Source organism: Lolium rigidum, unplaced genomic scaffold (genome assembly GCF_022539505.1).
Source record: "Lolium rigidum isolate FL_2022 unplaced genomic scaffold, APGP_CSIRO_Lrig_0.1 contig_17489_1, whole genome shotgun sequence".
NCBI classification, from domain to species: Eukaryota; Viridiplantae; Streptophyta; class Magnoliopsida; order Poales; family Poaceae; genus Lolium; species Lolium rigidum.
The window spans coordinates 80776-108473 of record NW_025899905.1 but is presented as its reverse complement, the minus strand read 5'-3'; the positions used below and the strand labels follow the sequence as shown (position 1 = coordinate 108473).

General features: G+C 43.4%; 4 protein-coding genes across 4 annotated transcripts; 1 reads left to right on the top strand and 3 right to left on the bottom strand.

Moving 5' to 3' along the window:
• Positions 1-5804: 5804 nt before the first annotated feature.
• LOC124680472 (alpha N-terminal protein methyltransferase 1) lies at positions 5805-8543 on the bottom strand. Its single transcript, XM_047215528.1, has 8 exons — positions 8337-8543; positions 8081-8219; positions 7891-7949; positions 7451-7570; positions 7251-7352; positions 6567-6621; positions 6384-6481; positions 5805-6295 (listed from the first exon to the last, which is right to left on the bottom strand). The coding sequence occupies exons 1-8, from the start codon at positions 8541-8543 to the stop codon at positions 6167-6169; spliced, it is 909 nt and encodes a 302-aa protein (XP_047071484.1). The 3' UTR covers positions 5805-6166.
• A 5056-nt stretch (positions 8544-13599) lies between these two features.
• LOC124680471 (ribosome-binding ATPase YchF) lies at positions 13600-16829 on the bottom strand. Its single transcript, XM_047215527.1, has 11 exons — positions 16560-16829; positions 15937-16125; positions 15787-15840; positions 15213-15323; positions 15038-15100; positions 14704-14958; positions 14456-14602; positions 14348-14375; positions 14152-14222; positions 13931-13990; positions 13600-13842 (listed from the first exon to the last, which is right to left on the bottom strand). The coding sequence occupies exons 1-11, from the start codon at positions 16812-16814 to the stop codon at positions 13774-13776; spliced, it is 1302 nt and encodes a 433-aa protein (XP_047071483.1). The 5' UTR covers positions 16815-16829; the 3' UTR covers positions 13600-13773.
• A 202-nt stretch (positions 16830-17031) lies between these two features.
• Positions 17032-20497, top strand: LOC124680467 (pentatricopeptide repeat-containing protein At4g21300). The gene is made up of 2 exons (XM_047215523.1): positions 17032-19578; positions 20187-20497. The coding sequence occupies exons 1-2, from the start codon at positions 17032-17034 to the stop codon at positions 20199-20201; spliced, it is 2562 nt and encodes an 853-aa protein (XP_047071479.1). The 3' UTR covers positions 20202-20497.
• A 2053-nt stretch (positions 20498-22550) lies between these two features.
• On the bottom strand, positions 22551-23459 carry LOC124680473. The gene is made up of 2 exons (XM_047215529.1): positions 23298-23459; positions 22551-22972 (listed from the first exon to the last, which is right to left on the bottom strand). Exons 1-2 carry the CDS (start codon positions 23457-23459, stop codon positions 22802-22804), a joined length of 333 nt encoding a protein of 110 aa, XP_047071485.1. The 3' UTR covers positions 22551-22801.
• Between the last annotated feature and the right edge of the window lie 4239 nt (positions 23460-27698).

Below are 27698 nucleotides of genomic sequence, written 5' to 3'. Positions count from 1 at the left end.
TATCTACAAGGTAAAAGAAAAATGGGCTGAGAGATATCTTCAGTTTGGGAGTGAAAATTACACAACTAAGTGAGAGCTTCAACAATGCATTGAAGAACCACTAGAAATCTGATTTTCATATTATCAGATTTTTGAAGCATTTTGAAACGACAATGGATGACAAAAGAAACAAGGAGCTAGAAAATGAATTTGAATCAAGGAAAAATATACCAAGAATCAAGATGAGCACCCCCATGTTGGTACAAGCAAGAAAAGTGTACACGCCAATTATTTTTGAAGCTTTCCAAAGTGAGTATGAAAGGTCCATGGATGCATGCATTAAAGTATTGGATAGAAACAAATATGTGGTTGCTATTGGTAGTTTGCATGGTGATTTAACTTTTATGGATGAGCGCTTAGAGATAGGTGATCTTCTAAACAAAATAGCAACATGTTCTTGTCGAATGTTTGAAAGGACGGGAATATTGTGTGGATATAGGCTGAAAGTTCTAGATATGATGAATACAAAAACATTGCCAACACATTATATCTTGAAGAGATGGACTAGAGAAGCAAGCAAAGGGAGTATAGTGGACAAGCAAGGAAGTAATGTTGTAGAAAATCCACAACCCCGAAGCTATGCTTCGGTAGAAGGAACTATCTCACAAGTTTCATACTATGGCACATAATGTGGCCTCATCTACGGAATGTTGTTTGTTGTTAGAAAATGCACTTGATTCCGTTAGTCCAAAGTTGGAGGAAAAATTGAATGCATTCTCTAGTGCTACGAATGAACCAAGTAGCGAGAAGGAAAATGCTAACCCAAATGAGCAACAAGCAGAAGAGTTGCTTAGAGCTGCAAGGCTGAAGAAAAAAAAAGTTTAATCCAAAAATTTGAAGAGAAAGAAAACTTAGCTTGATAAGATGTGTAAGGGTAAGCCGGAGGGCAACTAAACCAACTATTTCAAAATAAGCGAAGTTATGTTCTATCTTGACATGAGATGGAACTGTTTTCATCTATTAATAAACGAACTAGTTAAACTTCTACTGGCAGCAACAAAAGAAAAAAGATGATGTACAACCTCAAGTAGAAGTGAAGAATGATGGCCACAAGAAAGAAGCCAAGGTGCCAAGGTGGAGAGTGACAAGTACAATGTCATCGGGAGTTTTACTCAACTCCTCACAGCTCCTTCTACTTGGGTTTATGATAGTGTTTATGGTGGAAATATGTACTAGTGTTCAGATCTTGGTTACATGGTACTTCGGGAGCTAACTATATTCCTTTGGGTGTATTTTGGGGGTTAACTATAGTCTTTTGAGGCCAAGCACAACCAGTGAGGCCTAAATGTATTTTGGCGGGCTAAGAATTGTTGTTTCATCGGTAGTACTTGTTGCCACCGAATTCGAAAGATCTGCACTGTCAAATGAAGTGTTTGTGATGTGAACTCTACAATGTTTTCCTCTGTTTTACTTGTGAGTTGCCAATAATTGCAAATATGTAATGGATTTTCCCTTGTAATAGTTGCATTATGCTAACAGTTTTTTGGAGTACTAACAAGTGAAGCTAATGATTTACTGAATTTTTTCCAAAATTCTGCTGAAATCATGCTAAAATGTTGCTGAAATCATGTTTAAATGCAGCTAAAAGTCAAAGTTGGTAAAAACATTGAACTTCCCAGAAAAATTCGAAAAAACTCCAGTAAATCAAACCTATGGAGTTATGTATTCTGGGAAAATTTCGATGAATTTCGACATACATTTTTCTTACTGAGAGCATTTCAAGTGCATTTTCCTTGATTTTTCCTAAAATTTGAACTCAAATTTCGAACTTCCCAGAAAAATTTGAAAAATTCCAGTAAATCACATCTATTGCGTTATGTATTCCGAGGAAGTTTCGTTCCATTTCGACACACTGTTTGTGAATAAACATAATCTGAAGTTTCAGCCATAAAAGTAGTGAAATTGGCCTCTGGTGTACTTTTGCCTCTGGCCATTCTAGTTCGTTTCATCTGCTATGGATGGCTGAGATGAGGACTAAGTCTCTCGGTGACTTATGACCAGCAAGTCACTAAAGCTGAGTCAGGCGAGTACATTGGTCAAATAACAAAAAGCAGTGCAAGAGAAGAGATGGTCAAACTTGAGCGCATCCCGGTAAAAGGAGAAAAGGGGAAACTAGCAACACTACTAGTAAGAGCAAGTACAATAAGTCCTAGTCAGCTGGCTATAAGGATTAAAATAATATATTGTTGCCTAGTTGGAGGAGAGAGAGGAGGAGAGAGAAGAAGAGTGAGCTCTTATGCAAGAGCCAACTCTAGCACGTGCTCCTAGGCACTATGTGAGAGTGAATGGTGGGACATGCACTAGTAAAGTAGTACAATTTTATAGCTCACTATTGTACATGTTAGCTCTAAGATGACTATAGATGACATGGCACTTGGCTTATAGCCAACAGTTGGCTCTACTATTGAATTTGCTCGTGCTACCCTGGTGGTGGGATCCTCTGTCCGCTCAAGACTGGGTAGCCTCATGCCCTAGGAATGGAGAAACGGTTGACTAGACTAGAAGAATGTGTGTCTGCTGAGGGAGAAAAGGGCAGCAGTGCAGTTTGATAGCCTCGTCATCAGCACATACCAATCTATGGTAGATGTTCTTCCGAGGCCACTCAATCCTATTGACTTTGAACTGAATATTCGGTATGTGTACATTACAACAACACACATGCTGCACCTAATGTATATAGTGATGCTTCGCTTCCTTATAATGTCCAGCCTGAGCATGTTTTGTGGTCTGGGTGTAAGAGTCGATCAAACTAACATACACTAGGACCAAAGTGGCTACATGAGCACATATTTGGCTAGTTAAATAATCACAATGGTTGGTATGTCTATATGCAGGTAGTAGTTTGATGGTTATATATAGAGGAATATCTATATTGTAGTTGGTAGATGGCATAAATTAGATTTGCTCATAGCACTTGCTCACTGATTTTTTAAGAAAATTTATGGAAAAGATACCACATATGTCTCTCATCCCTCACCAACAATGCTGAAGATACATTATATCCATGGAAAAAAATAGCGCGCTATTCCAACACTATAGCATATCTGGAGAGCCGACGCTACGCTATTTCGGTGCTATAGCGCGCTATTCGCGTTAATAACACGCTATAGCATGTTAATAGCGTATTTTTAGACGCACGCTATTTTGTTATAGCGCGCTATTTTTTTCCTTGATTACATCTGTCTCTCTATGTAATATAATTATATAAATGCACGCAACCACAAAAAAGTTAACAGTTGTAAAATTTACTAGAAAGAATAATTAACAAAATAGTAATTTGCAATGCATGTACGAATAACTCATCATACGGCCGGTATGACAAATTATAATGCCAATCCTAATTGAATCAGATTTTCGTTGTTCAAGGTTTAAGTTTCAAAATTTTAACTAATTGATCAGCCTAGATCAAAATCGGATCAAGACCAAGCTTGCAAGTTCGACGTCGACCGGACGGGCTTTTGGTACAGCTGTCGAGATTTTTGTGTGTCACGGAGTTTGTGTGAGATCCTGGGTAGATAAAAAAGGTAGACTTTGGTGCCTATTGGACTAGCCCGTGGTTAGTTTATGTTGCTTTGGGTGAAAACCTTGTACATTGTTGTTAGGAAAAAATCTCTTGTTGTCTTTCTGTCGTGGCTTCACATGTCTCCACGGTTCGAGCTCCATTGGTGTGCTGATGTGAAGATACTTGATTGCCTTCACATTTCATCCCGAAGTCCCCAATCAATGAGCTATTCTTAGTAGTTGATGCTATGATTCATATGCATGTTAGGATCAGTAGTTATATTCCTTCGTCTGATTGCAATGTAGTTTGTCATTTTTACCTTTGAGTTTAAGTTCTCATTTGTTCGGAGTATTGATGTGAGATACTCTTTTCTAGATCCTGGTCATGAGTTGTTTGGCATCATCAATCTAATGGATATTATGTCTAGTCTTGCACTCTTAGAAGAGTGCACAAACTTGTACTTGCACATGATTATTCTACAAGAAACTTCTACTTTTAGATGTGTGAAACTTAGACACACATGGGTGTATAAAATCTATCTAAGGAAGTGTCGGATATTCAGCCATTCTTGCAATTGATGAACTTTTTATGTGTAAGAGGCACACATGGTAGATTTTGTTGTGTACAGAAGTTGCATAATTAGAACGTGGCATGGAATGGATAAATCCAATAATGGCTTGCAAAGATACACTAATTTGTACTGAGCCGTCTCATTCGTAGTGATTGTATGAATCATCGTACAGATCTACAGACAGATGGGGCATTGGAAGCACATGAGTCTCATTGCCTCAGATATCTTCCCTTTCAGAATAATAAGATCAGCTCGCCAAAAACATCACGAGATCATACACGCGATATGTGTCAAGTGTTCATAGTAATAGGGTAATCGACCACTTTTCTGAACACAGTTTTATGCTCTTTTGGACCCATTATTGTCTTACGAAAATGTTACCACCACCTTGTTTTTTGTGAGGTCAAAGCTCCTTAAGCGTTGCCATTATTTCTATTAAGAATAAGAGCCAATAGACTCCACAATTACATCATTTTCATCCATCACATCACGAGTTGGGCATGTGTTGCGACATTGTCTCTTGATTTTTCATCAGACTACACTCCTGTGGTATCATGCCCTAGGTGAGAAGAAAAGTTTGAATAGATGAACTTAAGTTTCCTGATGGACAGAAGGTCATAAGTGCAGTGCAAGAACATTGTGGTAAGCAACCAAGTCATCGACTGTGGTAGATGTTTCCCTGAATCCACTCATTCCCACTAACTTATGAATGAACTGTGTAAGTTGTGTGTACAACTGTACATTACAAGAACACACATATTGCACCTTGTGCTGATACATGCTGCTTCCTTGTACATTGTCCAGACAGAAGCCACCATCTACATACCTTTCTCACGTTGATTTCATGATCAAGCATGGTTTGTGGCCTAATGGTACATATCATCAAGTTAAACTAAATTAGAACCATTGAGATTAAACGAGCACATATGTGGCCCGTTAAAAATCACAAGGGCTGGTGTATATATGAAGTGAGCAGTAGTCTGATTGTTCTATATATAGACGAACATATATGATATATCAAAGTTGGTACGTGGTATAAATTAGATTTACCCATAAAACTTGCTCAGTAAAACATGTCACATGTTATGTATAGACTACCGTAATCGTCTCTCTCATCCCTCACCACACTGTGGCAATGTCTAAGATGTCGCCTAATTCCCTTTTTCTTTGGAAATGGAAACTCTATATGTTACCTCACCATTGAGATAAAATGGGCACATATTCGTCTCTCTCATCCCTCACCACACGTGATACACGGAAGCTAGGCTCTGTGAAGTTCCGGGACACGAAATGTGGCATTGACCAGATCCAGTTGGTGACATCATCAGAGAAGAAACTACTCTTCGTTGAAAGTCATGCTGTCCGTGTGGCTTCAGGTCTCAATCTCACCAGCGAATATCCCTCCCAATGTTCTGGATGGCAATATTGCATTCCATGACTCTCAGAGTGGCGACATGATGTTGCTCTAGGTGTCTAGATGGCGATATTACCGTCTTTGACATGAAGACCAAGGATATGCATACACAAAAGTTGATTTCCTCCTTGCTGGTGATCGACCTGCCATCTCATCTTGAGAACATGAAAATCTTTTCCTACCTAGGCTAGCCATGTAAGTCCATCGTCCTGAAGCCTGGAGCTATTTTGCAGTTGCAGTCCCACATGGAAGATGGAACAAATCAATACAGTAATGACTTGCATAGATGCACCCAGGTACAGAGCCATTTCATTCACAATAATTCGATGCATCATAAGTACAAATCTACAGACATTTGAGGCACCAGAGGCACGAGTTCATTGGTTCAGATACCCTCCCTTTCAGAACAATGAGATCATACATGCCACATCTGTCAAGTGTTGACAGTAACTAGGTAATCGAACAACAGTTGCAACGAATGGATGTGACCTCACGAAAACTGGAGCCTGTTTGGTACAAAACGTACGCAGAGCGAAAGCCAGACTTAAAATTTCCGTGCTTGGAACTTGCAACAGCTCAATAGCAATACATTCACAGATAAATATTACTGTCGCAACAGCCCGGTTAATCTGGAGACTTTTCAAGACCGAATCAAATGAGGTGAATTTTTAGGTCGCCTTCTCTTCCCACTTTTTTTAATTCTTGGCTCACTGGTCACCAATGCATACATTTTGACGGCGAATAGTTCCTCTGGCAATTCCTTTTGGTTCTGTTATCAAATAGCAAGATTTGACGGCTGGTATGGAAGGTAAAAAGTTTAACATCAGTGTACTGTTCAGATTTTGAGAGATGCAAACCTTAATATTGTGGATATACAATCCACACTTTTTAAATAGCTCCCTGAAATATGCATCGGATCTGGTGACACTGTTATCCTCCTTGTCTAAAACAAATCCTGACAACATAAATATTGTAATTCAAATAAGTTAAAAAAGAACAGCTGATGTGATGACATAAACAACTCAATATAGTAAGCTCACCGTTTCTTGCAATGTTCTCTTTCAGAACAAAAAAGCCATCTGGTTTGAGCCCAACCTGGAAGCAACATTATCAGTATTTAATTAACATTTAATTAACTATGCAATGTTCTCTTTCAAAACAAAAAAGGCATCTGGTTTGAGCCCAACCTGGAAGCAACATTATCAGTATTTAATTACATTGCATAGACAGTAGAAGACCCATAAGCATAACAGTTAATCAGATATTAGTTCTACTAATAGGCGCATCAACATGGTCACTGAAGAACATGAATTAAGCCGTCAGTAACCCAAAAATAGAAATAATGCACTTCATAGAGGGATTGTTTCTCGCAAAAAAAAGAGGTATTGGCATTGGCTTAGAACAAGCCGTTTGTTCCGACTTGTATAATACAACAAAATGAATTACTACAAAGCTAGTAGCAGCATTGCTGGACCTGTAAGTGTTGAAACTACATAATGAGCATCTTCCCACATATGCCTAATAAATTTATTTATAAGTGTTTTCACTTAGCAGAGAAATACGAGCTTCCTTTCTCTAAGAGTAATAGTACCACACCGTGGCATGCTTCTGCATTGAATGCCAGATTTACACATTAAAAATACAGACAAATACTTCAGCATAATGCAACAGAAAAAACCCAGCATAATGTCAAAACAAAATATAAGTGAGTATAACCGAATCACCTTGGCACGATTAAAAAATGAAATAAAATCATCATCAGTAAGTTGCCCTATGCACCACTGGATCCATATGACATCATATCTTCCTTCCTCAGGAGTGAAGTCCTTAAGCAAAGAAGCGAACTTTACCATGTGAGAAGAAGCGGCGAGAAATTTGCTACGAGTATAACCGCAATAGAAATGCTCTACAGATGCTAACCAACCTGAAGAGGTATACAATAAAAGTTAGCGGCTTTATGTGTATCTTGTCCTACATCCATACATCCAGCAAGGTTTTCACGTGCCGCCTCTAGAAAATGGGAGACTGGCTCCACAAGATCAACCTGAAAACCATACTCCAGTTTAAAATGAAACACTGAAACTGAAAGATGCATATGAGGCCCAACAGAGCTAATGACAAATATTAAAACATGAAAATTATAATTAGAGTGTGATACATCAGAAACCCCGAGAAAAATTGTTATGAGTCATCAAAAGTATCATTCTGTGCATGTGGCAACAGAAGCTGTATGGAGTGAGGATAAATATTCATTAATCTAGAATGGGAATTATGCATGGATAAGCAAGGCAGGCCTTTCAAGCTCAATTAATATGGTAAAACCTAAAAAAATTGGCCTATGAGAAGAAAAGTTGCATTGCACACCTCATTGAAATGCCTAAGAAGCAAATTCTTTGTAACCCGCCCGATGCCCGAGCCGCAGTCTGCCATAATTCCAGAAGAAAATGCAATCAGACCACAGGGAGCAGACATATGACTCCCCATAACACGAACACTACACAGACACAAAATAGAAGCACTGGTACAACGCTCCGCGCAGAGGTTGTCAGCTCACCAAGCGCGACGAGATGGCGCTTTGCTGCGCCAAACCGTTCGGCGAGGAGAGGCCGGAGGAAGGCGTCGCTGCCCTTGACGTCGGCGTCGTTGACGCACCCGTACCCGCCCAGGACGCCCTCGGTGGACGCCTCCACGCCCTAAGACGCGCCAATTCGAGAAACTCGTAAGCTGAATCTGCAGCTGAGGGACGTGCACTCGGATTGGGGTTTAGGGTTTATTAAGGAGGGGACCGGCCGGCTGAGCCTAGCCTTTACCTGCCAGTAGGAGATTCCTTTGGAGTACCATTCCTTCCGCTTCCCTTCGCCGGCGCCGGCCTCCCCGTTGCTTGGAGCGGCGGCGGCCGCGGGCGGAGCGACCTCTGCGGAGACTGTGGCGGACGTGGCGGCGCCGATCTCCGCCGCCCACATCTCCGTGGCGCTGGAGAACTCCCGGCCCTCGGAATCGAATCCTGCAGAGTCCATCTCTCCGGCAGCGGCGGCGGCGGCGGCGGCGGGGAAGTTAGGAAGAGTTGCTCAGGGGAGCAGGGGGAGGAATGTGTATATCTGCAATATACGTTTTCCACAGGTGCTCTTCGGCAAACATGTATGCCCGTTCTGGGCGCGTGCAATCTTTTTGCACTTTTGGATCTGTCAGGGCCGGAAGGAGGGGACGCACTGGTAGGTATGTGGCGCGGTGGTTTTGAATTCAAAATATACTTGTTTTAGAAAATAGATATACGGAGTATTTAGATTTAAATTCAGATAAATTTACGATATTCTTTTATGAACGGATGGAGCACCTGGAATCACCACATAGAAACTCTGGAAATGTGATGAGCGTAGAGAGAACTTTGTTCCAGTTCCAGGGTGCAGATTACAATCTTTGGTTGCATCATGCATTGGATCAGAAGAACCTGATCCGTGTAAAGCTTTTTCTAACGAACACAGTCTAAGCGGTCATATGAATTGAATATGATAAGACAGTCAAAATTCAAACGCGATATAGTTACGTATACTGTGAACTCCAGATGGAAAATTGAATGTGTGTTGCCGGGTTGCAACCCCCTCCCGAGAATTTGCTTTTGTTAGATCGCCTCCATTTGTTTTTCTGAAGGATATTAGATCACCTCTAAGTACTCCACGGAGGTAAACATATTGGAGGCAAAACCTAATGTGCATATTGAATGGAAGAGGAAACATTTAGGTGTGTGCGCCACCGCCACAAAGGAGAGAAAATGCACTCCAGGATCTGCTACCATCCTTGCCTGGAATTTATGAACTATCTGAAACTGTGTGCCAAATTTTCATGCGATCCTCACAATAACTTCACACATGCTATTCGGGTTTCATGTACTTCGGTAGTACATTTCACTTCATCACATCTAGTACCAAGTAATATTTTTCCTCATGACTCCTCTGATGTTGTCCCTAGGCTCCTCTGTGCATATATATTTGGGAGAGAAGCGATGACAAATCGTCGTGTAAGCCAAGAGAACGACCACTTACCTTCGGCCCAAAAGTACATAAGGCGAAGCATCATCGTCTTGTTAATCCACTCGTGTCTTCTTCTCTCAATTTATTTGTTGGTAGCAACAGTGTACCGGGGTAGAAGTAACTAATCTGCTAGTGTTATGTTCCTTTTTTTTAGTTCAATGTTACGTTTCTTTTGCGATCTCCAATCATGTTAGATTTGTATCCATGTTGCTGAAGCTTTGAGAAAGCGGTGGCCATCACTATAGATACATAAAGAAAGTACTTCGGAGTAGGAGACATGAGGAAAACGAACATGGCGTCGGTTCACTGGCGATGAGGGTGGCGTCGCAGCCACGACAGCGAGTTGATGGAGGTGTGGACAATTAGCAAAGGAGTGGAAGAATCAACAGAGGCACCAGGACGGGCAAGCCGTCGGCGATGAGTGGCTCTGGTCCAGGAGGACGGAGCTTTGTTAACTTCCCTTTATAGTGTTGACACTAGGAGCAAAATGTATGAAATATATTGATTGAAGTGATAAGGGAACACTGAGGATTGTGCCTCTACACATTTTACACATGTACGCGTATCGTGCCACGTTAATTTCACACGTGACATTTGGGTTCCATGTAATTTAGTACATTTTATTTCTTCCCCATCTACCAATATCTTTTTCACTCATGACTCATGTGGTGTTGTTCTCGTGTGTGTATATATGGATAAGAGGCGACGGGAACAAGGGTGCAAAAAAGAAAATTGACCATTGGCCCGGAAAATGTAACCACACGAGGGTGCAGAAAATGGATCGATGTTTCAATTGGTTAATTAAATAGACTTTTTTTTATCCATGACCATCTGTTTACACACTAAGGAATCATGTTCACCTCTATCTAGCTATATTTATATTTTAGAGAATTTTACTTTTTGCCCTGCTTTACTTTGGCACTCTACAATTTGCCCCAATTTACTTTTACCTCTAATTTTGCCACTCTTTACTTTGCCTCTTTATTATTTGTCATTTTGATTTATTTTCGTTACATTTTTTTTATCTGAAGAAGCCGCTAAGAGACTACAGTCAAATCACGTCATTGACGAAATGTGTATCTACCACCTTGCTAAATTCCAAATCCAAAATTAACTCTAATAAACATTGAAAACATTGGTACATGATGCATCTAACATGTCACAAATTTCAAAACTGAACTTGATGCACGGCACAAGAAAAAATACAAGTTATAATATGCCACCATTTCTGCAGCAAGGTGGGATTTAGGGAGGAAGTTGTTTTATGCCACCGTTTAATTTAACCATCGATTAGACCAATAGTACATGGGGTTATGTACCAATATGAAGCTTCTTTCTAATATAAATCCAGTGGTATAACTTATGAGAAACATAACTACATTGTTGATCTAATTAATCGTCAAAGTTCAAACTACATTTCAGGATGGGGTAAAAAAAAGTTAATATGAACTGATCTATATATTTTTAGAGCAACTCAAGACAAGTTACGCTGCAGATCAACCTATTAGGTGTCTGGAGAATGGAGATGTCATACAGAAATGAAACAATGAATCAGTATTTATTTTTCTCCGAAAAAATTGACAATGCTGACTATCGAGTTCACAGAAAGTTGGTGGCTCAAAAGACAAAATTTTAGCAGGCTATTATTGTTAGACATTGAATCGGAAAAGCACCACATCTCCTTCCTGAGGAGGAATTTCTCAGGGGGTGGAATGTGTATATCTGCAATATTCGTTTCCCACAGTTGCTCTTCGGCAAACATGCATGCCCGTTCTGGACCTGTCCTTGTCCGAAGGAGGGGACGCATTGTATGTGGCGCGGTGGTTTTCAATTCAAAATATATGTGTATAGTGTTCTTTTTTTGTTGCTAAAAGAGTATTTAACCTGGAACTGGAATCAGCACATAGAAACTCTGGAAATGCGAAGAGCATAGAGAGAACTTTGTTCCAGATGTGGAGATTACAGTCTATGGTTGTGCCTGATCTGTGTAAAGCCTTTTCAAAGAAACACGGTCCAAGCGATCATATGACTTGAGTTTAAAAGCACAAAAAGAGGCTACGGTATTCCTCACGGATTGAATATGATGTAAAACACTCAAACACAATTGTTGTATATACTGTGAACTCCAGATGGAAAATTGAATGTGTGTGGCTGGGTTGCAATCCTCCTCTTGAGAATTTGTTTTTGTTAGATCACCTCAAATTTTTTTGCGAAACATAGTAACGCTCATAAATACGTACGTATACTCACACCTATGAACACAACACTCCACAGAGGTAGAAATATTGGAGGCATAACCAAAAATGCATATTGAATAGAAGAGGAAACATTTAGGTGTGCTTGTGACAGAGTAGAGAAAATGCACTGTACCATCTTTGTCTGGAATATATGAACTATCTGAAACATTGTGCCAAACTTTCATGAGATCCTCACAATAATATACGTGCACATATTGTGCTAGTTAATTTCACACATGCTATTCGGGTTCCTTCCATGTACTTTCGTAGTACATTTCACTTCATCACATCTAGTGCTAAGTAATATTTCACGCATGCCTCATCTGATGTTTTCCCCATGTTCCTCTGTCCATATATATTTGGGAGAAAATCGATCACAAATCCCCGTGTAAGCCAAGAGGAGAATCACTTACCTTGGGCCCAAAAATACATGAGGCGAAGCATCCTCGTCTTGTGAACCCACTCGTGTCCTCTTCTCTCAGTTTCTCTGTTGGTAGCAGCAGTGTACCGCGGTAGAAGCAACTAATCAGCTAGCGTTCTGTTCCTTTCGTGATCTCCAATCCTGTTAGTGTTAGAATTTTACCTATGTTGCGAGTAAGTGCTGGCCATCACTATAGATACATAAAACAAGTATTTCGGAGTGGGAGACATGAGGAAAACAAACATGGCGATTCAGCGCCGTCGATGGCAGCGTGGCTGCCAGCACGATGGCGAGTCAACGGAGATGCAGGTGAATCAGCGGAGGCGCAGACGAATCAACGAAAGCACGAGCATGGGCGAACCATCAGCGACAAGTAGGGCTGATCGAGCAAGCTAGGCATGGGCGGAGTTTGCTATCTCCCTTCACAATGTTGACACCAGAAGCAAAATGGCTTAGCTCGTGTGCATATATGGATAAGGGGCGATGGCAAATCGTTGTGCAAGCAAAGAGAAACGGCAATGACCATTGGCCCGGAAAATGTAACCACACGAGGGTGCAGAAAATGGATCGATGTTTCAATTGGTTAATTAAATACATATCTTTTTTAGCGATAACCATCTGTTTACACACTAACGAAATAATATTCGCATCTATCTAGCTATCATTCATATTTTAGGGAGTTTTACTTTTTGCTCTGCTTTACTTTAGCACTCTACAGTTTGCCCCCATTTACTTTTATCTCTATTTTTTTGCCACTCTTTACTTTGCCTCTTTATTATTTGTCCTTTTGATTTATTGTCGTTTAAAAAATTATCTGAACAAGCCAGTAAGAGATTACAGACAAATCACGTCATTGACGAAATATGTATCTACCACTTGCTAAATTCCAAATCCAAAATTAACTCTAATAAACATTGAACAAATTGGTACATGATGCATCTAACATGTCACAAATTTCAAAACTAAACTTGATGCACGGCTTAAAAAAAAGAAAAACAAGGTACAAAATGCCAGCATTTCTTTCTCACAAAAAAAATGCCACCATTTCTGCAGCAAGGTGGGATTTAGGGAGGACGCTGTTTTGTGCCCCCATTTACTTTGACCATTGATTAGACCAATATTACATGGGGTTATGTACCACCGAAAATATACCATATGAAGCTTCTTTCTAATATAAATCCAGTGGTATAACTTATGAGAAACATAACTACATTGTTGATCCAATTAATGGTCAAAGTTCAATCTTAGGATGTGTATGCCTCTTACATTTCAGGATGGAGGAGTAAAAAAAAGTTCATATAAAGTGATCTATATATTCTTTAGAGCAACTCAAGACAAGTTACGCTGCAGATCATCCTGTTAGGTGTCTGGAGATGTCACACAGAAATGAAACAATGAATCAGTATTTATTTTTCTCCGGAAAATGATACAATGCCGACTGCCGAGTTCACCGGAAGTTTGTGTCTCAAAAGACAAAATCTCATGTTCTAATCAAATTTTGTTTTGCCTTAAGCTTGTAGAAACTCGAGTGTATATTGATAATTTTAGCAGGCTATTATTGTTAGACATTGAATCGGAAAAGCATCACATCTCCTTCCTGCACCACATATTCCTTCCCTTCCAACCTCAGCTGCAGTAACAGAGAGACAAGAAATAAACACATTTTCTTTTGTTTTTCAAGAATTAATATTTAGTCACAGAAGATCAGATATCGTTACCACTCCCTTTTCTCTTGCTACTCCAAGAGAACCCGCCACAACAAAATCATCATAAGATACCTGAGCCGTGGTATGAGACCATTGTCAAATTATTATATAGAAAATACCAGAAAATAATAGCATAGTACATGAAAATATATGCAGTTATCTTCTTACTAGTGTAGAACTCAAGAATGCAGATCAAAATTTAGTTAGTTAACATTTATGATCATTGAACTCACAGTTTCAGCTCTAATGAAGCCTTTCTGAAAGTCACTATGGATAACTCCGGCTGCTTGAGGTGCAGTCATGCCTATAACAATAACATGCAATACAACACATAGTTAAAAGTTTGTGCCTCTGGTAAAAAAAAACATAAGGCAGTTCCTACAGTAGCTAATAAATTAGCAACAACACTGTGAGGATGATGAAAAGAACCTGCAAGAATGGTCCAAGCTTTTGTTTCCTGACAAAAGAAAAAATGGATTTGAAAGTTAGGATCAATAGCTGACGGATAAAATATCTTTAACAGCACAAGAGATTCACCTGCTCTCCAGTCGTGAAATATGTTCTTAAGCCCAAAAGGTTATACGTTGCTTTTACCAAATTGCCAAGCCCACTTTCAGTAACATCAAGAGAATTTAGGTACTCTACTCTCTCTTCTAGTGGTAATTCAGACAGCTCAGCCTCAACCTGGTTTGTAACTCCACAGTTTTGTTAGTTTACATAGATAATACATTATGTAAAATTTACTGATGCCTAGGTCAATGCAGATGCTACCAGTTATCACAAACCTGAGCTGATATTGTAACAATGCCGGATTGCAACTCTGATGCTAGTTTGGCCACCTCTTTGACATGGGGATTTTTATCAGGTTCAGCAAGATCAGATTCTGCTACATTAGCAACATAAATGACAGGCTTCATAGTTAGCAGATAAAGATGTTGTACAGCTTCTTTCTCATGGTCAGCCAAATCAACAGATCTTGCAGGCTTTCCCTCCAGAAGTGCCTTCAGAATCTTCTCCAATCCTGACCGTTCTGCATCTTCCTGAGAAGTGGAAACTGTTGGAATCTAGAACAAAACCCATCAAATAATGGTACTACAACATGTGTATAACTTATCTTACCTTCACTTTCACTTGTGCATCTTTTGTTTTACTCTTCTTCAGCTTATCTAATCTCTTCTCTATCTGCAGTTTTTACAAAATTGTCATGGTTAAGGTATGAACATAACCCATAAATCCTTATCCATAATTCTCTATCATACAAAACAAATGGATATGACAGTTTTCCCCAAATTACCTGTTCAAGATCACAAAATATCAGTTCTAGGTTAATCACATCAATATCTGACTTAGGATCCACTTTTCCATTAACATGAACAATATCATCATCTTCAAAGCATCGCACAACCTGAAAATCAAATGAAGAAAATACTAGCTCTAAGTTAATCCTTGCAATATCAAAAACCACTAGCCTATTATGTTTTTCAAGTTCTAACAGACAACATGTAAGGAAGTACAACAAGGAGGTAAGGACCAAGTCCCATCAATGATAGCAGGGCGATGAAACAAAAGCTATCATCGGATGTTCATACGTTGTACAACATTTTAACTGAAGGTAAAGGAAGAGAATTATGGTGATGCCAGCTCGCAAATAAGAGGATACTGACAAAAAGGGTATGCAGCAGGATGTTCAAACACTGTACAACGGCTTAACTGAAGGTAAAGGGAGAGAATTACGGTGATGCAAACTCTGCAAAATAAGAGGATACCAACAGAATGGGTGTGCAGACAAACACTGTAATTGAAAGTAAACCAGATACTTGACAAATGCCTGAGAGTAATAAAATATACAAGAAAGCCAGCAAACTTACCTGAAGTATAGAATCTACTTCACGGATGTTTGAAAGAAATTGATTTCCCAGTCCCTGAAGTCAACAGCCAGGTAAACATCCCCGCATATAAACTAGGCAATTATCAACATGCTCTGTGCTGCATTAGGAGTAAACGAAGACAACCGGTACCTCTCCTTTGCTTGCTCCTTTGACGAGGCCTGCAATGTCCACAAGCTCAATGGATGTTGGGACCGCCTGCTTGGACTTGCTTAGTTTTGAGAGGACGTGCAAGCGAGGGTCTGGAATAGCCACGACGCCAGTGTTTGGGTTTATGGTGCAGAAGGGGAAGTTTGCGGCTTGGGCTTTCCCATTTTCAACCTAATAACATTCAGAATAGAGCACACGTTTATTTATCACGAGGAATAACATGCTCTGCATATGCCAACTGCATTTCTCATTGCGATAATACATAAAAGCCATTCAGTCAAGCAATCGCTGCTGCAGGAACATAGACTATGCAGTGAGAGTAACAAGACAGAGACTCCAGTAAATTCAACATCACACTCTTCAAAGTTACTAAATGTTAACTACTTCAATTTTTGGCAACGGCATCTCTTGCGGCAAAACATCAAACAGTTGAGATGCAGCGTCATTGCACACGCATACTCAGTTCGCTTGCCACAAAAACCAGTGCACTAATCAAAAGATCTCCTCCGAGGTGCAATTGGAAGGAAAATTCCCTGCTCCCCGCTAGTTGGAGCTAACGAATCCTTCTCACGAAGTGCAGGTTCTGTGCTCAATTGGCTACTTACAATGGCGTTGAAGAGGGTGGACTTGCCGACGTTGGGAAGGCCGACGATGCCGGCGCGGAGGCTCATGCTAATCTTGGCGTTGCGGCCCGAAGAGAACCGCCGCGCGGCGCTGCCGCCGATGCCTCGGCTGCGCTGCCAGCGAAAGAGGAGCGCGGAGGAGGCGCATGGGGACGGCAAGGGCGCCGTCGTCGGCACAGCGGGTGTCCGCGTGAATCCCACGAACGCCGAGCCGAGGGCACGGGACATCGTAGCCATGGGCGCCCGCCGAGAGAGCAGCGGCGCCGGCTCAGGTGAGGAGTGGGCGGAGGTGGCGTTCGGCGTGACACGAGGGACGAGCGCGAGATAGAAGTAGAACGAAACGATAGATAGATGTCACGTGAGCGCTGCGTGACAGTTGAACCTGAAACACTTCGTCGAACGCTTCGCGTGTCCCTCTTCGCTGCGGCGGCGCCCTCGCCGGCGTTGGCTCGCGATGCGCCGCCTCCTCCGCCGCCGAAGCTTCAATCCACCGCAGAGGAAATGCCTACACGCGGCGTTCTCGACGACGGCCTCCTCCGCGACGGTGACGGCCGGGACCTGCGCTTACCGCCTGCTCGCGCTCCTCCGCGGCTGCGTCGCCCCAACCCACCTCCCGCTCGGCCTCCGAATCCACGCCCGCGCCGTCACCTCCGGCCTCCTGGCGGTCGCCGACGGCCCCGCCGCGCTCCAGACGCGCCTCATCGGCATGTACGTCCTCACGCGCCGCTTCCGCGACGCCGTCGCGGTCTTCTCCTCGCTCCCGCGCGCCGCCGCCGCCGCGGCGCTGCCCTGGAACTGGATCATCCGCGGGCTCACCATGGCCGGCCACCACCGCTTCGCTGTGCTCTTCTTCGTCAAGATGTGGGCGCACCCCGCCGCGCCGCTCCCGGACGGCCACACCCTCCCCTACGTCGTCAAGTCCTGCGCCGCGCTCGGCGCGCTCTCCCTCGGCCGCCTCGTGCACCGCACCGCGCGGGACCTCGGGCTCGACCACGACATGTACGTCGGGAGCGCGCTGATCAAGATGTATGCTGACGCTGGCCTCCTGGGCGGCGCGCGCGAGGTGTTTGACGAAATGGACGAGCGGGACTGCGTCCTCTGGAATGTGATGATGGACGGGTACGTCAAGGCCGGTGACGTGGCCAGCGCAGTGGGGCTCTTCAAATCCATGAGAGCGTCCGGTTGCGATCCCAACTTCGCAACTCTGGCGTGCTTTCTCTCTGTGTGTGCCGCCGAGGCTGACTTGATGTCGGGTGTGCAGCTCCACACCCTGGCGGTGAAGTACGGGTTAGAACCGGCGGTGGCCGTGGCTAATACGTTGGTGTCGATGTACGGCAAATGCCAGTGCTTGGATGATGCCTGGAGGCTGTTTGGTCTGATGCCCAAGGACGACCTGGTAACCTGGAACGGGATGATATCCGGGTGCGTTCAGAACGGGCTTGTCGACGATGCACTGAGATTGTTTTGCGATATGCAAAAGACTGGTATTCAGCCTGATTCAGTTACACTGGCAAGCTTGTTACCAGCTTTGACCGATTTGAGTGGTTTTAAGCAGGGGAAGGAGATGCATGGCTACATTGTCAGGAACTGCATGCACGTGGATGTCTTCTTGGTGAGTGCTCTGGTGGACATATATTTCAAGTGCAGGGATGTGAGGATGGCACAGAATGTCTTTGATGCTACGAAGACCATCGATGTCGTTATTGGTAGCACAATGATCTCGGGTTATGTTCTTAACGGGATGAGTGAAGCGGCGGTGAAAATGTTCCGTTACCTATTGGAACTGAGCATCAAACCTAACGCTGTCGTGGTAGCTACCATGTTGCCAGCATGTGCTAGCATGTCTGCTATGAAGCTTGGTCAGGAGCTCCATGGATATGTTCTAAAAAATGCATATGAAGGAAAGTGTTATCTGGAGAGCGCATTAATGGACATGTATGCAAAATGTGGTAGGCTTGACCTTAGCCATTATATCTTCTCTAAGATGTCTGCTAAGGACGAGGTGACGTGGAACTCAATGATTTCAAGCTTTGCGCAGAATGGGGAACCTGAAGCAGCTCTCGACCTGTTTCGTCAAATGAGTATGGAAGGAATAGAGTACAATAATGTGACCATATCTTCCATCCTATCAGCATGTGCAGGCTTACCAGCTATATATTACGGAAAGGAGGTTCATGGTATTATCATAAAGGGCCCCATAAGAGCGGATGTGTTTGCTGAGAGTGCTCTCATAGATATGTATGGCAAGTGTGGGAACTTAGAATTGGCTCTACGCGTTTTTAAATTCATGCCGGAGAAGAATGAAGTGTCATGGAATAGTATAATCTCTGCCTATGGGGCTCATGGTCTTGTTAAAGAGTCAGTGAGTTTATTATCCCGTATGCAAGAGGAAGGATTCAAAGCAGATCATGTAACGTTCCTTGCTTTGATATCTGCTTGTGCTCATGCTGGACAGGTTCAAGAAGGACTCCGGCTTTTTCGGTGCATGACTGAGGAATATGAGATTGCACCTCGAGTGGAACACTTAGCTTGCATGGTTGACTTATATAGCCGGGCTGGGAAGTTGGATAAAGCCATGCAGTTTATTGCTGACATGCCTTTCAAGCCGGATGCTGGTATTTGGGGTGCTCTTCTCCATGCTTGCCGTGTGCATCGCAACGTTGAACTTGCAGAAATTGCTTCCCAAGAACTATTCAAGCTGGATCCTCATAATTCTGGATATTATGTGCTCATGTCCAATATCAATGCTGTTGCTGGACGATGGGATGGTGTGTCAAAAATGAGAAGATTGATGAAGGATAAGAAAGTTCAAAAGATACCTGGTTACAGCTGGGTAGATATTAACAATACCAGCCATTTATTTGTTGCAGCAGACAAAAGCCACCCTGATTCTGAAGATATTTACATGTCTTTGAAGAGCCTTCTTCTAGAATTAAAACATGAAGGTTACGTTCCCAGTCCAGACATATGTGATACGACGCAACCAGACAACATTGACCAGGTTGAGCAATGATTAGTTTGCCGATCACTATATACACCTTGCACTTCATATTCCAAACCCTTTGTTCAACCATTGTAGCAGAAATCAGTAAGTATATGCTTTGCTTTGTTCTTAATACATTCTGTACCTAGAGGGATACAAAATACGAACTATTTGGATAAGGTACCACTGTTTTTCTAGCTTCAGCATACTATGATATTGTTGATTCATCCATGCCAAACTTCATTAGACAGTAGGTCATACTTAAAGTGAGGAATAGATAATAAATTCAGGAATCAGTATCGGTTATACCGTCAAGCCTATTAATAAGATGTCAAAATGTTACGTTTTCCTTAGCCTAGTTTGAGGCTAGTTGAAATTTTCATTCTGGTGTATGTATAGGATGCCTCCATGCTATTGCGTGGCAAGGGATACAAAAAAGCCATTTCAATCATGTATAGTTGTATAGTGGTTTGTTTGCTTGTCTATCCTGTTCCTATGTTCTATAGAATGCAAGGTTGGGCGATTTAGAAGAATTATACATCAGTTAGTTTGTTTGTCTTCTCCATTGCAAGAGTATACTAATGTCCTTTTCTTTTTTTGGCACTAATGTCTTTATCTTATTGTAGGTAATGACAATTTGATTGCGATGTTTCCGAATGGAAGCTATATGATGTGATGGTGATACAATGAGAACTCCTTATTGTACAAATTATTGCACAGAGCAAAGCAAGCTTCTGATGCAGTACAATTAACGTTTGATGTTTCCATGTGAAAAAGTGGTGAGTTAACTTGCTTGTACATTTCTGCTAATACAAAGATACACACCAAGTGTGTGTTTGAGAAAAAATATGTGCACAGTAACTGAAACTTGCGTGTACATTAACTGAAAAGAATTAAGAAGCAGTAGCACCCAGCTCCTATTTTTTTGTTTATTTCTGATCAGCTGTCGGAAATCTTATTCGCATTTTTCTCCTTGTGTCTAACTCATATTAGATAAGTTATACTACCTCTGTCCATAAAAGGATGTTGCAAGCTTGTCTAAATTTAGATGTATCTAGACACTCTTTGGTGTATGGATACTTCCGAATTTAGATAAATCTCCGACATCCTTTTATGGGTGGAGGGAGTAATTATTTAAATTATACTTTTCTAAAAAAAATCAAATGACTCCGTGGAATATGCTGATCCATTTGGTCATGCATCTCCTGTAGATAGACGCAGCTTTGTTCTGATGAGCATATTTCGTATAATTTGTTAAAGACTTGATACTGTCAATGGTGACAATTTACTCCTTGGACTATGTAAGTTATGTCGTCTATCTTGAATGGCTTTTCAATGTTGAACTTGAACATCACAGTTCTATGTTTGCACCATAACTGTTCTAGATGATATTTGGATGAGAAGAAAATGTAGAAGTGCTATCCTGGATAGATGAATCTATCTATTTGGTGTATGGATTGTGCTAAACTTGGTCATTTTTGTTAAGTGACATGGAAAAAAAATCCTTCTGTTGGTTCTGTTTTGAGCACTTCTGGCTAACCATGTTTTCTGCCATTATCTAAACATAGTACATGTTGTGGCATTGGCATGTTTGAAATCCGGTTAGCTTGATGCAGGTTAACATCGTGGCATCAGTCTGCTGAAAGAAAAAAAACACGAAATACATTATACATTTGACATTGCCTGATGTTCTGGTTCATAGTTTTAAAGCTTGAATCTGAACAGGAGCAATGTCGCATGCTCAAGTTTGGCATACTTTATCTCAAGGTCAATTTACACGACATAAGATCACACTCCTTTATCTCTGAATTTCTGCAAGAGAATCTTAATTCATACGTCATCGTCCAACATTTTCAGATCATTTGGAAGCTTCTCGCGCTGTATCTGTGCAAGACTATGGGGATTACTTGTCGCATTGAGCATTCTGTCCAAGAATTGAATGAACTGGCGATCTTCATGAGAAGCCCATGGATTTCAAAATCTACCGATATTATCTTGGTCATGCACCATTACCAGTAAAGAGCATTGATAAATAAACGAACTCTTCAAGAGAAGGAACAGATATACATAAAGTTTGTTTCTTCAGAGGTACGTACAACTACCAAGCAGGATAGTGTTAACAACCTGTTACCATTTACATCAAGTTTGTTTCATGACTATACCACATAATTGGAACCGAAGCTGGAAATAAAATTCTGAATAATGTTTGCATTCATTTGCTCAATTAAAAAGCCTTCAACTAGCAACTGTGAAGAAAACTTTGAAAAATGGTCATGTTAATTTAGTAAGAGAAAAAACTGGCAGATGAAATCATTAGTATTGAGTGTACCACAGTTAGAATTGCATATCACGTTTTCTTGCCCTTCAACAAAGTTAAAGAAAAGACACACAACATCCTGGGAGAAATGTGGGGTAAAGGGTGAACCCTCCTGCGCAGCAGCTCCGATGTCATGCTTGTTCCCCTCTCCTAGCTTTCTCGTGCTCCACGTACTCATGTAGCAAAATAATAGATTTGTCCAGGGTGGAGCAGTAGCAGCGCGCAAGGTATCACATCTTGTCGGGTCATGGAAGATGCCGGTGGCCTTGTTTCAATCCACTGGGACATATGAATTTGTTGACTGGTAATACAACACCGGTCGGACTTTGATGGAGCTGTTGTTTTTATTTTTCCTTAGGAAAAGACGAGGTAATTAACAACCCACATGTGATACCTAAGCACTAAGCATAGCTTCCCAAGCTCCTTGGTTTTGCCATGTTGCCTAACATTCCACGGTGGTTAGCTCAGAGACGTCCATTAATATTCGTAAGTTACAGCTTTTTTGTTGCCTTCTGTAGTTAAGCATAGCTACAGGTACGGTGTTAGTACTGTGAAACATGTGCGTGTTTTAGTTGGAAAAATGCCGTAAGCCATATGCTCACTGGTCAGCCGCTTCTCTTAATGCCTACCAATAGCAGGTAATCTGTTGAGATATCCTGAATAGAACATGGAGTAGCAGTTAATCTGTTGGCCATATATTTGTTTTCTTAACAGGTTCCTGCTTCTTCCATGGTAATGAAATCAGTCGCAGGAATTAAAACATAAAATACATAATACGTTTGACATCCGTGGATGTTCTTGTTCATAATTTGAACCTGAACAATACCAATCTCATATGCTCAAGCTTGACATAATTTATCTCAAAGTCACTTTACATAACATAAGATCGCGCTGCTTTAACTTCTGCATTGCTGTAAGAGAACCTCATATGTCATCATCCAGTATTTTCAGATCATTTGGAAGCCTCTCACGCTGTATCCGTGCAAGACTCTGGGGATTTCTTATCGCGTCCAGCATCCTGTCCAGGAACTGAACGAACTGTCGATCTTGATGAGCAACCTGTGGATCTGAAAACCTAACGAGGGTATCTTGATCCTGCACCATTATGAGCAAATCGCATCGATAAATAGATGAACTCTTCAAGATAAGCAATACGTAGGAGTAACAAACTAATAACCATGTACGGAAAATAGAAGTGCTTATCCATTCAGAGGTATGTACAGTGACCATATGTCAGGTAACTGGAATTTCAACAGTACAGTAGACACTGAACTTTAAGAAAAAAAATCAGGGGTTCTCTTATTAGACCGGTGAAAGAAAACTGAGTTGATTTCATGACGTTGCCACAAATGATGATTGCTTCATGGGTAACAAAAAGACACAGCATCCTGGGAGAAATCTGTGGGGGTAAATGGCCAACCTTGACTGCGTTGTCAGCACAGGTGGCGCTGCAGAATGAGAGGTTGCTCGCCGGAGAAAGGAGAAGACCTAGCCCGTCCTGGCGGCTGAGCAGCTGCGACCGACGGCGGGCAGCGAGCTGGCCGATGGATCGGATCCTTCCGAGCACCAGCTTGGACGCCATGTTTGTCCTCCTCCTCTCCTTAGTTTTCCCCTTCTCCAAGTAGTTTGGTAGGAATGGAATGAATAGATTTCTCCAGGGTGTCGTAGGAGTAGCAGTACAAGGTATCGCATTCGCATCTCGACCATGGCGGGTCATGGAAGGCGTCGGTGGGCTGGTGGCCTCGTTTGAACCGACTGGGTCATATGAGTTGACCAGTATTTCAATAAGATTGGTGGAAGCTTTGAGCGCGTCTGGAGACGATTGGACTTTTCTTGACTTTTTTTCCGACACAATTGGACTTAGTAATACAACAACTGTGTATACTTTTTTTTCTAAGTACTTACACTTGTTACATACGACAATTATTAGGAGTAATCAACAATGGACAGAAGGATAAGCGTGGCGTCCCAAGTTTAAGTCCCCGGCCCTTGCCATGTTTCCTAAGGGCATCTACAACGGGGCGAGTCTGAGCGACCGTTTGTGACCGTTTGTGATCGCGTGGTCGAAAACTGGGCGACGCATAGTGTCCGGGGCGTTCGTGGAGACGCAAACGCGGCTCAAATATGCGGCACGTCAGCGTCTCCGCGGACGCTCCGCGGTTGCGCTGAGCATCCGCTCGCTTCTCCCACAGCCCGTCTGGCAGCGACCCTGTCTCGAGCCGACACGAATATAGGCACAACAACTGCCGGGAAGGGCAACCGCCGGAGTGGCAACCGCGTTGATCTACGCGCGAACCGTCGGAATGGAGCGGGGACCGCTGTGGAAGAGCAACCGCATCTCTCTTCGGTATTTGCGTCGCCATTAATCCCCGCTCAATAAGATCCCTGCATCTTCGCTAAGGATCTCCAACCGGCCTACGCCATTCATCTCTACGACTGAGCCATGAGCAACCTATCTTTGCCATCGGACACCGATAGTGAGGGGAAGCCACCGGGGTGTCGCCATTGGTGAGATAGAGCTGCCACGTTGAGCAGTTCTAGCTCCCCGCCGATGGACGACCATGAGGAGGGGGAGGCCGTCGCCGACGACGGCCAAGACGAGGAGGAGGAAAAGGAAGAGGATGAAGATGAAAGGTGTAGACGACTGGAGGCGGCTGAGGAGGCGGCGGCGGCAAAGAAGGAGGCAAGGGCCCGGGCGAAGGCGAATGCGCAGGCGCAGCATGCGTGCACCAACATCGATGAAGACACCAATGACTACTCGTCGGAGGGGGACACAAGCTCGTCGGACGTGTCAACCGCCACTAGCCCTTCCGAAGAGGTGACCAGTAGGAAGCGACGCAGGAAGCGCCTCCGTGAAGAAGTAGCTAGTTTAAAAGTTAGTTTCGACATATTTTTGCAGTTTGTTTAATTTGTTTCAACATGTTGCGCTAATTTCAAAACCTCGATTCTATCTAGAAATATGAATATCTCAATCCGTGTCTACATGGTGAACATTTTTTTCTCTCTATTTTAAATAGAGAACATGTCGGCCTCGCCGGACGAAATGTGTTAGCCTGCTAGGGCTGCCCCCGATGCAAACAGATTGACCTGGCGACTATTTTAATATCCGCAGGCCGACGCAAACGGACGTAGCTGATCGATTTTGACGTCCGATTTGCGTCCCCGGTTGGAGATGCCCTAAATTCCACGGCCGTCACCTAAAAAAAAATCCATGGCCGTCCGATCACAACTTTACCGAATGCCACGTTACAGTTTTTATTTTATTTATACAGTACAAGTCCATCTGTAGCCGGTCGCTGTCTTGTTTTTAGGTCTGCCTGCGGCGATGGCGGCTTGGCGGTGCCTACTCCTCCGTCGGATCTCCGACTCGCCGGCGCCCTTCAGGTCCCCGTCGGCAGTTTGGCGCCAGCCACCGGCAGCATGGACAACGGCTCGATCTGTTTCGTCCGACCGGCCGGGGTCTGCTCTGGATCTCCAGCCGGGCGGCGCAAAGCCCAACCGGCGGCGTCGGCCGGCAGCAAAGCCAGGGACGAAGGGGCACCTGTATTTGGCGCTAGAGGACCACGAGGAGAACGGTTTCGCGATCCACAAGCTGGACATTGACGACGACGTCCACTCCGGCTGTACGGATGAGCCTCCTCCTCTTCCGCCTCCGGTCGTCCGCCTACCCTTATTGACTCCTGCCGATACAAAACCCACGCGGTTTGCCGCCCTGGGCAGCAGCATCGTTGCCATGGGCATGCGCCGTACCGGAAACTCGACGGGCCTCCGTGGCATGACCGTCATCTACGATACCGACACGGCCACGCTGACCGAGTCCCATCTCCTTCCGACAGGCATGTTCTATGGCCACGACGCCGCCGTGGCCACTGGGAATAGGCTCTACTTGCTGGAGTCCTATTCGACCCCTTTCGAATACAACCTGGGTAAGTACCACGGGGGCTTGCACTGCCTCAAGACGACGGCAGACACCAAAGACGAGAGGGAAAATGATAAATGGTGTCGGTGGCGGTGGCACACTTTTCCCGAGTCCTCCCGCTTCTACTGGAGCTCCAAAACCTTCCCTCCCCCACTCCCGTTCCACCCCAAGAGCATAACTGCCCACGCCGTCCACCCACGCGGGCGCACCATCTTGGTCTCCTCGTCCACGCTGGGCACCTTCTCCTACGGCACCGAGAGCGGCCGGTGGCGGCGCCGCGGCGACTGGATGTTCCCATTCAAGGGCCCTGCATGCTACGACCGAGACCTCGACGCCTGGGTTGGGATCTACCTCGACCCTCACGAAATATACGCTCATCGTAATAAAACCGCTGCAGGCGACGGCGTCAACTACTACCTCTGCGCGTCCCGGGTCACATCAGCCCGCCGTGGCCAGCCGCCGGAGTGGAAGAAGGTCAGCATCCATGACCTCTCGGTCTTCCACTCGAATGACGCGCCCTGGTCGGACTCAGACGTCAAGATCCAGCTCCTCTACATGAGGGAGCGGCACGAGTACTGCCTCATGGAGTACCTAGATAATCATGTGCTCCGCCTCACTGTGTTCCGGCTCAGCTACGGTGACGAAGGGGAGCTCGTCGTTGCGTCTGACCAGCCTGCTCGCTCTTACGAGATGCCCACCTACTACAAGGAATGTTTTGATGACACGGATTTTGGTTCTCAAGCCTTCTGGATGTAATCCACACGCAGACCGCCATCTTTCCCAACACCTCTGCTTATTGAATTTTCCCAATTAATGCATATCGATGATCAGGTGGTGCTACCTTGTGTGTGTGTTTTTTTTAAAAAATAGGTGCTACCTTGTGTTAGTATCACTTAGTTATGACATTATTTGACAGCATCGACACAAGATGTGTCTATCCATGCTTCTCTGAGAGTATAAGTGGACAAGGGCTATAAGTGTATGAGCAATCAAAGGAGGTACAATTTTTTGCCGACATTTGTTCACACCGACTTCTACCCAGCGATGTCGAAGCAACTATTTCTCCTTGCTTCCACATGAATGATGCCTACATTTAAATAGCTTGGGCCATGGCCTGGATCACGACCTTTTTGTCGGCTCTAGTAAAATTATAGGTTCAACATAGAAAAAGCAATAGTAAGATGGCATATACTGATTTGTTATAGTAGCCGCATATCAAAATTCATAATTGAAGTCGTGGTCAGAGCTGTCAATGTGGCAGGGAGACACCAGCTAGGAAATAACTTCGCCATGTTCACCATTTGTACCTTGTCTCCATGATCACTAATATATGCCATGTTTGCATTTCCCTATTGAGTTCACACACAACCATCTTTTTCGGTAGGGAAACATAAGTGACACCTTAGTTCTTACAAACCCACACATCTTAGATTCTTTTGTTTGTTGAGTGTATGAACGAAATACCAATTGGTTGATGTGAATATGGTATGTGCATGCACAACTTCGGAATGAGTGGCATCGTGAAAACACCTTTAGCAATAGGTGTTCCTGTAGCTAGCACCCCACCTTTGGAACTAAGCTGTTGGCGGCTCTTCAACCCTCCACGCCTCAACAAACGAGGAGACAAGGACACCGGTGGATTATGGCATCCACTACTGCGAATATCCCGTCAAGCAGCTCCACCCACTGGCTAACTCCCTCATGCCGGGAAACACCACAATCTACCCAGTTTGGATCTATCTCTTGTCCGAGATAAGATGAGGAGGGTGATGGTGCACATGTGACACAATAACAACTAGTGGTAGTTTTAAAAAACAACGCGCCGCAAAGGCGCCTTTAGTAGCTTTTGGGGCTGAGTACGAGCAGGCCCAAAACCGTGTTGCATGTTCTAGAGGGGTCACG

What these genes read in the sequence shown, in the direction of transcription:
- LOC124680473 (XM_047215529.1), bottom strand. Translation starts at nt 23,459, where the DNA reads ATGGCGTCCAAGCTGGTGCTCGGAAGGATCCGATCCATCGGCCAGCTC. An exon ending in GTGCTGACAACGCAGTCAAG is followed by an intron (nt 22,973 to 23,297) that starts GTTGGCCATTTA and finishes ATAATGGTGCAG; the next exon opens with GATCAAGATACCCTCGTTAG.
- LOC124680467 (XM_047215523.1), top strand. Translation starts at nt 17,032, where the DNA reads ATGCGCCGCCTCCTCCGCCGCCGAAGCTTCAATCCACCGCAGAGGAAA.
- LOC124680471 (XM_047215527.1), bottom strand. Translation starts at nt 16,814, where the DNA reads ATGGCTACGATGTCCCGTGCCCTCGGCTCGGCGTTCGTGGGATTCACG. An exon ending in AAGGAGCAAGCAAAGGAGAG is followed by an intron (nt 15,841 to 15,936) that starts GTACCGGTTGTC and finishes TGTTGACTTCAG; the next exon opens with GGACTGGGAAATCAATTTCT. An exon ending in AAGTAGATTCTATACTTCAG is followed by an intron (nt 15,324 to 15,786) that starts GTAAGTTTGCTG and finishes TTTGATTTTCAG; the next exon opens with GTTGTGCGATGCTTTGAAGA.
- LOC124680472 (XM_047215528.1), bottom strand. Translation starts at nt 8,543, where the DNA reads ATGGACTCTGCAGGATTCGATTCCGAGGGCCGGGAGTTCTCCAGCGCC. An exon ending in GCGCCATCTCGTCGCGCTTG is followed by an intron (nt 7,950 to 8,080) that starts GTGAGCTGACAA and finishes GAATTATGGCAG; the next exon opens with ACTGCGGCTCGGGCATCGGG. An exon ending in TTCTTAGGCATTTCAATGAG is followed by an intron (nt 7,571 to 7,890) that starts GTGTGCAATGCA and finishes TATGGTTTTCAG; the next exon opens with GTTGATCTTGTGGAGCCAGT.